This window comes from Scyliorhinus torazame, chromosome 7 (genome assembly GCF_047496885.1).
Source record: "Scyliorhinus torazame isolate Kashiwa2021f chromosome 7, sScyTor2.1, whole genome shotgun sequence".
Classification (NCBI taxonomy): domain Eukaryota; kingdom Metazoa; phylum Chordata; class Chondrichthyes; order Carcharhiniformes; family Scyliorhinidae; genus Scyliorhinus; species Scyliorhinus torazame.
The window spans coordinates 302750885-302763500 of record NC_092713.1 but is presented as its reverse complement, the minus strand read 5'-3'; the positions used below and the strand labels follow the sequence as shown (position 1 = coordinate 302763500).

The 12616-nt window shown below is 48.1% G+C and overlaps 1 protein-coding gene across 1 annotated transcript in view; it reads right to left on the bottom strand.

Annotated features, from left to right (window-relative positions):
* Window positions 1-641: 641 nt before the first annotated feature.
* The window catches only part of hdac3 (histone deacetylase 3), a 48048-nt gene continuing 36073 nt past the window's right edge, over window positions 642-12616 (bottom strand). Inside the window, 5 exon segments of the mRNA XM_072512675.1 lie at window positions 642-2356; window positions 3526-3683; window positions 5230-5309; window positions 6496-6554; window positions 8450-8539. Of these exon segments, the coding sequence (XP_072368776.1) occupies window positions 2287-2356; window positions 3526-3683; window positions 5230-5309; window positions 6496-6554; window positions 8450-8539 (457 nt within the window). The 3' untranslated portion in view covers window positions 642-2286.

The following is a 12616-nucleotide window of genomic DNA, read 5'->3' as shown; positions in this document are numbered from 1 at the left end:
GCAGCAGTCAGTTCTGACCCTAATCTGTGACCGTTGTAGTCAGTACCATTTGGACACACCACTGTGCCTTTACCGACTGGACGTGGTGGGACAGCGATTTCTATTTCTGGACTAAGAGGCAGCACGGTGGTGCAGTGGTTAGCACTACTGCCTCATGGCGCCGAGGTCCCAGGTTCGATCCCGGCTCTGGGGTCACTGTCCGTGTGGAGTTTGCACATTCTCCCCGTGTTTGCGTGGGTCTTGCCCCCACAACCCAAAGATGTGCAGGCTAGGTGGATTGGCCACGCTAAATTGCCCCTCAATTGGAAAAGATGAATTGGGTACTCTAAATTCATTTTTTTTTTTTTTTAAATAAAACATTCTGGACTAAGAATCCAGAAAACCTACAATGGGCAGTTTGAAAATTGAAGTTACGCAGTGTTCTATTGTTCCTCGTCAACTGCTACTCAACTTACCGCGTGTATTAATTCTCACTTATGCTTTAACAGAAGTCCTGTGACAAATCAGCTTCAAACGATTGGGCAAACGAAAGGGACTTTAAAGTTATTACTGATGTACCAACCGATCTTTTCTGTCCCTGTTAATTTTCATATCCAAATTCTAAAAACATTTCAGGCAAACAAAGCACCAAAACACAAACATATACAAACCATTTTAATATGAAAAATGTACATTTTTTTTCCTGAAAAGACAAAAGCAACTTTATGTACAAGGGCTGGACATTGGTGTAAATACACTGGCGTGGGCTGGCAACGTTTTCATTGCGGAAAGATTTGACGTTGATCAGAGTTTGCAGCATACCAGATCGAGGCAGTGTGCACAATCCACCCACCCACAGAAATTTCCCCTACAGATGCAACGCCGACAATAGCCGGTGTCTTTCTTGGGATGAGGAATCACAGTTCTGATCATGGCAACCAATGGTCTTCAACACAAGCCAATGCTTGCAAACAGTGTTGGGATGATCGACAGCCACAACGAGCTGCTTCATTTCAGGTTTAGTCTTGTCAAATTTTAATCACGAGATTTGTCGGTGCCAAATTCTTTAGCAATGCTCCTGTGTATATCAACTTAGTATGTTTCACTATGAACATTCTTTTGTTTTCTTTTATCTCCATTGATAGCATCACCACGAAACCCAAACTGTTTTTCTCAAAATTGGATCTGTTTGGGGACCTTTTAAACCAATGTTTCTGTTTATTGTTAACCCCAATGATCTCCCAAGCATCTGCTCCCCTCCCCACAACTTGCACAGGTGAGTGAATTGTTACACATACATCACAAAGAGTGAAATATAAAAAAACACACAAACTTCGGTGTGGCAATTTGGGCGACGTACGAGAGGGCAGCAAGTATGTGCGGAACTGTAACAAGAATAAATACCTTCAGGAGAGGAGAGAAGGGAGCAGAAAGGAGTTAATATGGTTGCGCGATTAACGATATTCCCGCTATCCTATCGCACAAGAACAGGTTTCATATGACGGAAACAATTTAAAAAAGACACAAGGTCTGGTAAACCACACAAAAAAAGTAACAGCATTAACAGTTTGCCATATTGCAAGGATGTAACATACCAGAACTTACCCCTGGCCCACATGAGGGACTGGGAGTGACAGAACCAGCAATGAATTAAAAACTATTGGTTTCTATATTGTACTGTGAGGTCCAATCGCATTGACACTGCAGCTCGAAGACACACCCACCCAGTCACATGCTACTGGAATTCCCCACAAGTTATCGGTAGTCAGAAGGTCAGCATATTCATCGGCGGCTAAACATCCTCTGAATTTCTGTACTTACTGTGCCCTTGCTCATCTCTCCAAGGTTTTTGGTGCCCAGTACGGCCTCCGAATTGCTGTTTCATTACCTTAAAAGGCACTATAAAGATGCAGCTGGATGCCACGGAGAACTTGCTGCCCGCATGCCACGGCTGCTCACTGACCAACAACAAAGCTCTCGTCCCCGGGTAAAGCAAAGGAAACTCGTTCAGATAATCAAGTCTTAATTTTGTCTCCGACCCCCCAAAAAACAGAATCGATACTGGAGCGGAGGAATTGCTTCCTGGGCATTACGGACAGATACTGACCCTGGCCCACAGAGCCACACTCTGCTTCGCCTGGCGGGGGAGGAGCATGGCGGCGGCCACTCCTCATCTTCCAGCCCCCTACGCAGCTCTGGAGACCCAACGCCAGTCGGTGTGGCTTGCGGTTTGCTCTGTTCACCAGTGAGGAGCTGTGTTCATCAGTCCTGACTGCCTGCTCCTATGTACGATGGCTAGTCACCTCCTCATATTTCCACATCACTCTCCTTGTCATTGTCGTGGTCACCGTCATAAAATTCATTCCCAGCTTCCGGCCTGCAGGATTCGGTGAAGCACAGAGACCATTATTTTCTCCTTCACTCTAACAGAGTGTTCTTGCAATTACTGTACAAGATAAAACACCATTCATACAAATGGTTTTGGCATAAATAAATACGGTATATAAAGGTTTATGGTCTCAGAAAGTGCTGCCCAAAAAGGGAGGTGACGTAGATTCAACAACGTCTCTACTTCCTACGGAAGCTAAAGAAATTTGGCATGTCTGCATCGACTCTCACAAACTTCTACAGATGTGGGATAGAGAGCATCCTATCCAGCTGCATCACAGCCTGGTACGGCAACTGCTCGGCCCAAGATTGCAAGAAGCTGCAGAGTGTGGTGAACTCAGCCCAACGCATCACACAAGCTTGCCACCCCCACATTGATTCTGTATACACCTCCCGCTGCCTCAGGAAGGCAGACAGCATTGTCAGAGACCCATCCCACCCAGGCATTGCCTTCTTCCAGATCCTTCCATCAGGCAGAAGGTACAGAAGTCTGAAGACACGCACATCCAGACAGAGGAACAGCTTCTTCCCCACAGCTACAAGACTCCTCAACGACTCCCCCTCGGGCTGATCTGTTCACTGTAAGAACACTATTCACGACACCCTATGCTGCTCTTACTCTGTATTTGCTTTATTTGGCCCCTTGTTCCGCACTGTACCCAATCACTGTTTGTGGATATACGTTTTGTCAATGTTCTCTGTTGATTATTCTTTTTGTCTACTATGTACGTACTGTGTATAGTCCCTCGGCCGCAGAAAAATACTTTTCACTGTACTTCGGTACATGTGACAAATATCAAATCAGATCAAATCAATAACAACTCCCAAAAGGACAACTAGATAAATACTTGAAAGAGAAAATTTGTCCGACAAGGGGCAGTGGGTCCAATCGGGTAGTTCTGCCAAACAGCAAGGCGGGTCCAATCCCCTCCTCCTGCGCTGAGAATTCTAGTCTATATGTTAAACTTGTTTCCGGAGCTTACACCTTAATTTATTTCAGGGAAGACAAGACAGCTCGCCCCAAGAACTCTTCACTGTTGCCATTTCCCCATCTTTTTAACCGAGGACCCTGGGACCTGAACCCTCCTCCATTGAACAATACACACGAAACACCCCGGGTTGCTAAAAGTGCTGAACTCTTGTCGCTGCATGACGTACCGACTATAGTTGTCCTCTGACACGCGCTCCTCAGGGTCAGGCTCGTCTGTCCGCTCATAGCTCAGCAAATCCGAAGGGACATCGTGGATCTGGACACTGGGAGCATGGTTCAACATTTTCAGGTTCTCAAAAATCGTTTGCCTGATCTGATCCAGGTACTAAAACAGGAGCCGGGGAAACCTTACATTAGATCATTGAATCCCAAAGCCTGGCAGTCGCCCCACCCCTCATATGCCTCCCTCCCACTGTGGCACATAGCCCAATCTCCCCCCCCCCCCCCCCCCCCACCACTGCAGCACGGTGCTCCCCCTCCTCCACCACAGTACAGTATTCATCCCTCGATTCTGACCTGGTGCCTGCTTCCTTGTGGCAGTACAGTATCCATATCTGTTCACCAAGTGATCCCATTACTATCTCCCCTTTCTCTTGTGCAAAGTGTTTCCATTTGTTCCGTTCCTCTGCCTCTTCTCCAGATATCTTTCTTGCACATTTTTCCTGAATGATTTCTCTTCCTCTTCCTCAAATTTGACTCTGGATTCTGCTTCCAACACTCGCTCTGCCATGGCATTCTTTTTTGAAATCAATTTAAAGTACCCAATTAATTTTTTTTCCAATTAAGGGGCAATTTTAGCGTGGCCAATCTATCTACCCTGCACATCTTTTGGGTTGTGGGGGTGAGACCCTCGCAGACACGGGGAGAATGTGCAAACTCCACACGGACAGTGACCCGAGGCCGGGATCGAGCTTGGGTCCTCGGTGCCGTGAGGCAGCAGTGCTAACCACTGCGCCACCGTGCCGCCCCTGTCATGTCATTCTGGGTGTTCATGGTCCGCAGTTAATGAAATGGCACTAAGCTGTTTTGTTTCATTATCAGGGTGTTGATGACACTGACAAGGTCAGCACTTATTTCCCATCCTTAGTCGTCCTGAGAGGTGATGGTGGGTTACCGTCCTGAATTGATGACAGCAGGTTTGATATAAACCGAGGGGCTTTCTGGGCCACTTCAAAGTTAAGAAGATCAATTTGTTGGTGCGGCACTTTTGTACCTGTCCTGGGAGTGTTTGATGGAGACAGTCCAGTTGGAGCTTTACTCTGTATCTAACCCCGTGCTGTACCTGTCCTGGGAGTGTTTGATGGGGACAGTGTAGAGGGAGCTTTACTCTGTATCTAACCCCGTGCTGTACCTGTCCTGGGCGTGTTTGATGGAGACAGTGCAGTTGGAGCTTTACTCTGTATCTAACCCAAAGCTGTACCTGTCCTGGGAGTGTTTGATGGGGACAGTGTAGAGGGAGCTTTACTCTGTATCTAACCCCGTGCTGTACCTGTCCTGGGAGTGTTTGATGGGGACAGTGTAGAGGGAGCTTTACTCTGTATCTAACCCCATGCTGTACCTGTCCTGGGAGTGTTTGATGGGGACAGTGTAGAGGGAGCTTTACTCTGTATCTAACCCCGTGCTGTACCTGTCCTGGGAGTGTTTGACGGGGACAGTGTAGAGGAGCTTTACTCTGTATCTAACCCGTGCTGTTCCTTGTCCTGGGAGAGAGCTTTACTCTGCATCTATCCTCGTGCTGTACATGCATTTGATGATGACAGTCATCCTACAGCTCACCCAACATAAAATTAATTGTCCCGAATCCCAATTATTCAGGATGAAAAGAATAGAAATAAAAATTGGTGTTTATGTTCCCAGAGTCCATGACTAACCTGCCTAGTGTTCTGGTTTTCAATCCTCGTGCTGACATCTGGGTGAAGTGTGAAGTCCGGAGCAAAGTATTCAAAGTATTCTGAGGGAAACAAGGAGATTCTCCAATTACTGATGGTAAGCATCGAGTGAGCAGAGTGCAATGATATTTTCTCATCTGGCTTAATGCTCAAAATTAATACCATGTCAGCTTTGCACAATGAACCGAGTTGCAAATAATGGGAGCAGTGAATAGATTCAGGCTCCTTCACAGAGGACTGGGTTGGCACCGAGTCAAAAGTGTCTTCAGCCATTGTACTGAGTGCCGCACTGCTGAACCACAGCCCTGGTTTAACAGAGCCATCAAAGTGGGTTACACATGGGAATTCGAGGATAAGACAGCACAGGGGTTGGTTTAGCAACAGGGGCTGGTTTAGCACAGGACTAAATCGCTGGCTTTGAAAGCAGACCAAGGCAGGCTAGCAGCACGGTTCAATTCCCGTACCAGCCTCCCCGAACAGGCGCCGGAATGTGGCGACTCGGGGCTTTTCACAGTAACTTCATTTGACGCCTACTTGTGACAATAAGCGATTTTCATTTTTCTCACATCATTCTCAAAGTGACAAAAACTACTGAGCCATATTGGGGGAATAAAACCACATCTCTCTCTCTGACAAGATTCACTAAATATTTGACATAAGTCACAGCTTTATGGTTAAGCATGAGGACACAATTTTTTTAATTCCGCTCTGGGGAAGTGAGCCTCACCAGCGGAGGCATCATTACTCTCCATCCCTTGCTCCGACAATATGCTGATTTTACCTGTGGATTGCTGCTGCAACAAATGGCTTGCTTCAGAGGACACTGAAGAGCCGACAATATAGGATGGGACGAGAGTCCTGTGTTGGTCACAAGAAATCGGCGTGGCCTAGAGGGCCTGTCGAGCATGCGCTGGCATTCAATACTATTACATCTGATCTTTGGTTTCAACTCCACTTTCCCTCCCCTATACCTCAATCTGTCGATCCCAGCCTCAAATATATTCGAAGATGCAACATCCAAAACCCGCAGAGATCACCTCTCACTCTTAAACTCCAGAGAATACCGTCCAGAAAGGGCACCCCCAGTGGATTCAGTTCAGGTGAGGGGTAGTCACTCGTTGTCTTTTGGGGGGGGGGGGGGGTGAGATTTCTGTTCACAAGCTACTGAACACACTAAACTTAGTTGCACACAGGAAGCAACGCTGGTCCTTTCAATGCGCCATGACCCAGAGTTTGGAGTTAACTCACCATTATAAGGCAGCTCATCACTTATCTCTTCGTCAACAAGCAACGAGGTTTCGAAAGTCCTAAGAGAGATGTTGAAATAGTAAATTTGATTCCCATCAGCTCACCTATGCCCATTGGTCCAAATGCACATTTCAATAAAACTTAAGTTTGTTTTACAACTCAATTACTCGCACGCTGGGCATCAACTTTCATGCTGTGGCGCAGTGCCGCAGGCACCAGGAGCTGGATTCTCCCGTCCCCCAGCCGCGTGTTTCACAGCAGGGCGCCGTTCGCTGGCGGCAGGATTCTCTCTTCTCACCGCTTGTCAATGGGATTTCCCAATGAAGCCGCCCCACACCGCCGGGAAACCACCGGCGGGGTTGCGCTGCCGGCGGGAACAGTGAATCCTGATGACTGGAGAATTCCAGCCCAGATGTCTCCTCGTACCTTCACCAAATGTGTCAAGTCAAAAGTGGATGCCCGGTAATGAAAGGTCAACGAGCTGAAACATTAACTGTTTCTCTCTCTCCACAAACGCTCGCAGAGCTGTTCACAAGTCCAGCTTTTTCCATGGTTATTTCATATTTCCGGCACCTGCTGTATTTTACTATTTGTAAAATTCTACCAACATTAGTTTTTAAACTTTCAACTGACCTCCTGCCCTCAACTGCACTCGACGGGAGAACGAAACAAATTTCCATTAGCCCTGCTTCGGACATCAGCCCCGAGTATCCAACCTGTCCTCACAGTGGTTAACACTGCTGCCTCACAGCGACGGGGACCGGGTTTGATTCCTGCCTCGGGTGACTGGCTGTGTGGAGTTTATACTCACTCCCCACCCCCCCTTTCGTGTCTGCGTGGGTTTCCTCCGGGTGCTCCGGTTTCCTCCCACAATCCAAAAAGATGTGCAGGTTAGGTGGGTTGGCCACACCAAATTGCCCCTTAGTATCCAAAGGTTAGGTGGGGTTATGGGGATAGGGCGGGGGAGTGGGCTTAGAAAGGGTGCTCTTTCGGAGGGTCAGTGCAGACGCGATGGGCCGAATGGCCTCATTCAGCACTGTAGGGATTCTATGGATTATTTTTTGTTTTGGTATAAATTTAAAGTACCCAATTCATTTTTTTTCTCCAATTAATGGGCAATTTAGCCTGGCCAATCCACCTACCCTGCATGTCTTTGTGTTGTGGGGGCGAAACCCACGCAAACACGGGGAGAATGTGCAAACTCCACACGGACAGTGACCCAGAGCCGGGATCGAACCTGGGACCTCAGCGCCGTGAGGCATCAGGGCTAACCACTGTGCCACCGTGCTGCCCTCTATGGATTATTAACCCTTTAAACCCCAGTATTTGTCTGGTGAATATTCATTGCACCCTCTCGAAGCGTAACATGTGCTTCCTGAGGTGTGGTGTCCAGAACTGGATGTAGTTACTTCGGACAATCTGATCAGAGCTTTATATAAACAGGAACAGAACTTCTGACCCTTTGTATTCCAGCAGCCGAGAGAATAACCAAGATTCCAGTGGCCTTACAACCTTCAATTTGTACCTGTCCACTCGCGTTTAGTGAATTTCTATAGTTGGATCCCAAAATCTCCTTGCTCCTCCAATTCCCAGCAACTCACGCCTTTGAAAACACTCTGATCGCTTTTTCTTATCCCCACATTGAATTCCATCTAACACAGTTCTTAAATGTGCCTTTGCAACTTTCTGCTCTCAACTACACCACTTATCGAGCCCCCAAACTGACTGTTATCAACAAATTAAGACATTAGGCTCTCTGTTCCATCAGCCAAGTCATTCACATAATGAAAAGCTGAGACCCCCCCCCCCCCCCCCCGCAGATCACTGGGGAACACCGTAAGTCACATCCCACCAATGGTCACTTGCTGCTTCCGACGGAGCAGGCTCAAAGGGCCGAATGCCCTACCACCCGCTCTCTATGTTTCTCTGAGATTTCACATCGCCACACACTCACCAGCATCGAGCAACGTTTCGGACAGTGTAACCGCCTCCTCCCATCACCAGCAGAGGAATGTTGAAGCTTTTCACAAACTCGACACAATCTCTGCAAAAACAAAACCACTTTTTAAGACGACACAAACTCAAGATCAGTCATCCATGTTTATGCTCATTTGAATATGGGGAGGCCTTTCAGCAGCTCAATGCCGATTGTTGTAAAAGCCCATCTGGTTCACCGATGTCCGGCGGGGAAGGAAATCTGCCGTCCCGGACTGGTCTGCCTGACATGTGACTCCAGACCATCAGCAATGCGATTGACCTTTGAGGCTTCTGGTATAAACCAAAAGGGATTTATGAAAGACAAAAGGCAGTCAAGCTACAGGCACTGGGCTAAATAGCTGCCTTTTAAAGCAGACCAAGGCAGGCCAGCAGTACGGGTTCAATTCCCGTACCAGCCACCTCGAACAGGCGCCAGAATGTGGCGACTAGGGGCTTTTCACAGCAACTTCATTTGAAGCCTACTTGTGACAATAAGCAAGTTCCATTTCAGAGCACGTGTTTTCCAGCTCCCGATTTCACTCTGCCCGCCCGCCCCCAACTCTTCAGCCCCGCGCTGTCACACTACTGGCTGGGGTTTGCACACTTCCGCTCGAATGGCTCCAAGTCAGTCACATGGGCCGCCAAGCCTGCCTCCTTAAAGGGGCCATGCTACCACACTCACCAAGCTGCTTCCCGCAATGCATCTGTCCATGACAGTATCGGTAGGAGTGACAAGCCCCCAGTCCTTGTGGAGATCAAATCTCTTCTTCACATTGAGGATGCCCACCGTGTGTGGTGTGGTACTACCACCATGTTAAATTGATTTTGAACGGGCCTAGCAACTCAAACCTGGACAGCCATGAGACACGTTCGGCCATCAGCAGCAGCAGAAATGTACTGAGCCACAATCCGTAACTTCATGGCCCAGCAAATCCCTCACTCTACCATTAACAGCAAGGTGGGGAATCAATCTTGGTTCAATGAACATAGAACATACAGTGCAGAAGGAGGCCCATCAAGTCTGCACCGACCCACTTAAGCCCTCACTTCCACCCCATCCCCGTAACCCCCTCCTAAACCTTTTGGTCATTAAGGGCAATTTATCATGGCCAATCCACCTAACCTGCACGTCTTTGGACTGTGGGAGGAAACCGGAGCACCCGGAGGAAACCTATGCCATGAGGATACCCACCGTGTGTGGTGTGGTACTACTACCATGTTGAACACGTGGCTACAGGGATGGTGCAGGAGGGAGGGTTTCAGATTTCTGGATAATTGGGGCTCATTCTGGGGTCGGTGGGACCTCTACAAACGGGATGGTCTACACCTGGACCAGAGGGGTACCAATATCCTGGGGGGGAAATTTGCTAATGCTCTTCGGGAGGGTTTAAACTAGTTCAGCAGGGGCTTGGGAACCTGAATTGTAGCTCCAGTATACAGGAGGTTGAGAGTAGTGAGGTCATGAGCAAGTTTTCAAAGTTGCAGGAGTGTACCAGCAGGCAGGAAGGTGGTTTAAAGTGTGTCTTCTTCAATGCCAGGAGCATCCGGAATAAGGTGGGTGAACTTGCAGCATGGGTTGGTACCTGGGACTTCGATGTTGTGGCCATTTCGGAGACATGGATAGAGCAGGGACAGGAATGGTTGTTGCAGGTGCCGGGGTTTAGATATTTCAGTAAGCTCAGGGAAGGTGGTAAAAGAGGGGGAGGGGTGGCATTATTAGTCAAGGACAGTATTACTGGAAAAGTTCCAGAGATGCAGAGGAAAGGATTGAAAAGATGATTCTGGATAGGAGCGAAAACAACAGGGTAGTTGTTATGGGGGACTTTAACTTTCCAAATATTGACTGGAAACGCTATAGTTCGAGTACTTTAGATGGGTCTGTTTTTGTCCAATGTGTGCAGGAGGGTTTCCTGACACAGTATGTAGATAGGCCAACGAGAGGCGAGGCCATATTGGTTTTGGTACTGGGTAGTGAACCAGGACAGGTGTTAGATTTGGAGGTAGGTGAGCACTTTGGTGATAGTGACCACAATTCCATTACGTTTACTTTAGTGATGGAAAGGGATAGGTATATACCGCAGGGCAAGAGTTATATCTGGGGGAAAGGCAATTATGATGCTATGAGGCAAGACTTAGGATGCATCGGATGGAGAGGAAAACTGCAGGGGATGGGCACAATGGAAATGTGGAGCTTGTTCAAGGAACAACTACTGCGTGTCATAGAATTTACAATGCAGAAGGAGGCCATTCAGCCCATCGAGTCTGCACCGGCTCTTGGAAAGAGCACCCCACCCAAGGCCAACACCTCCACCCTATCCCCATAACCCAGCAACCCCACCCAACACTAAGGGCAATTTTGGACACTAAGGGCAAATTTATCATGGCCAATCCACCTAACCTGAACATCTTTGGACTGTGGGAGGAAACCGGAGCACCCGAAGGAAACCCACGCACACACGGAGAGGATGTGCAGACTCCGCACAGACAGTGACCCAAGCCGGAATCGAACCTGGGACCCTGGAGCTGTGAAACAATTGTGCTATCCACAATGCTACCGTGCTGCCCCGTGCTGCATTTACCAGAATGTTGCCTGGTATGGAGGGAAGATCTTATGAGGAAAGGCTGAGGGACTTGAGGCTGTTTTCGTTAGAGAGAAGGTTAAGAGGTGACTTAATGGAGGCATACAAGATGATCAGAGGGTTGGATAGGGTGGACAGTGAGAGCCTTTTTCCTCGGATGATGTCTAGCACGAGGGGACATAGCTTTAAATTGAGGGGAGATAGATATAGGACAGATGTCAGAGGTAGGTTCTTTACTCAGAGAGTAGTAAGGGCGTGGAATGCCCTGCCTGCAACAGTAGTGGGCTCGGCAACACTAAGGGCATTCAAATGGTCATTGGATAGACATATGGGCGATAAGGGAATAGTGTATTTGGGCTTTAGAGTGGTTTCACAGGTCGGCGCAACATCGAGGGCCGAAGGGCCTGTACTGCGCTGTAATGTTCTATGTTCTATATGCAGATATGGGGAGAACGTGCAGACTCCGCACAGATAGTGACCCAGCGGGGAATCGAACCTGGGACCCTTGCGTTGTGAAGCCACAGTGCTATCCACTTGTGCTACCGTGCTGCCCAGGGTCCCAGGTTCGTAACGTAGGAAACACAGCATACAGTTTGCGCAAAGTAAATTCCCACAAACAGCAATGTGATAATGACCAGATAATCAGTTTTGTGATCCTGATTGAGTAATAAATAGTAACCAGGCCACCAAGGATAACTCTCTTATTGTTCTTTGAAATAGTGCTCTGAGATCATGTCGACCTGAGGGCCTTGATTTGCACCTCAGCAAAAAGGTGACCGCTTCATCAGCACAGCCGGAGTGTCAGCTTTGGACTTTTCTGCTCAAGTCCTGGGGCATGAGAAAGCCACAATTTTCTAACTCTGAAATGAGAGTCCTACCAATTGAGCTATGGTTAACACAAGTGGAGCAAACAGCTGGAGCCAGGAGCAGTCCTTGATAAGGGTGAAGCTGTGAGAATGAAGAGAGGAGGGCATGCCAGGAGCAGTACCAGGTATACCAAAAAATGAGGTGTCAACCCGGTGAAGCTACAACGCAGGGCTACTTGCATGCCAAACAGCAAAACCAACATGCAATAGACAGCGTTAAGCAATCCCACAGCAGACAAATCAGATCTAAACTCTTCAATTCTGCTAAAATCCCTCATGAATGTTGGTGGTCAATTAAATAACTAACTGGAGGAGGCTTCACACATATCCCCATCCTCAGTGGTGGGGGAGCCCAGCCCATCAGTACACAAGATAAAGCTGAAGCATTTGCAACAATCTTCAGCCAGAAATGCTGAGTGGATAATCCGTCTCGGCCTCCTCCCAAAGCCCTCCCAGCATCACAGATGTCAGTCTTCAGACAATCCAATTCACTCCACGTGTTATCAAGAAATGGCTGAAGGCATCAGATATTGCAAAAACGATAGTGCTGAAAGCATGTGCTTCAGAACTTGCCTCTCGCCAAGCTGTTCCAGTACAGATACAACAATGTCATCTACCCGGCAATGCGGAAAAATAAGTGTGGAAAATTGCCCGGTTATGCCCTGTACGCAAATACAACCCAGCCGGTGACCATTCCAT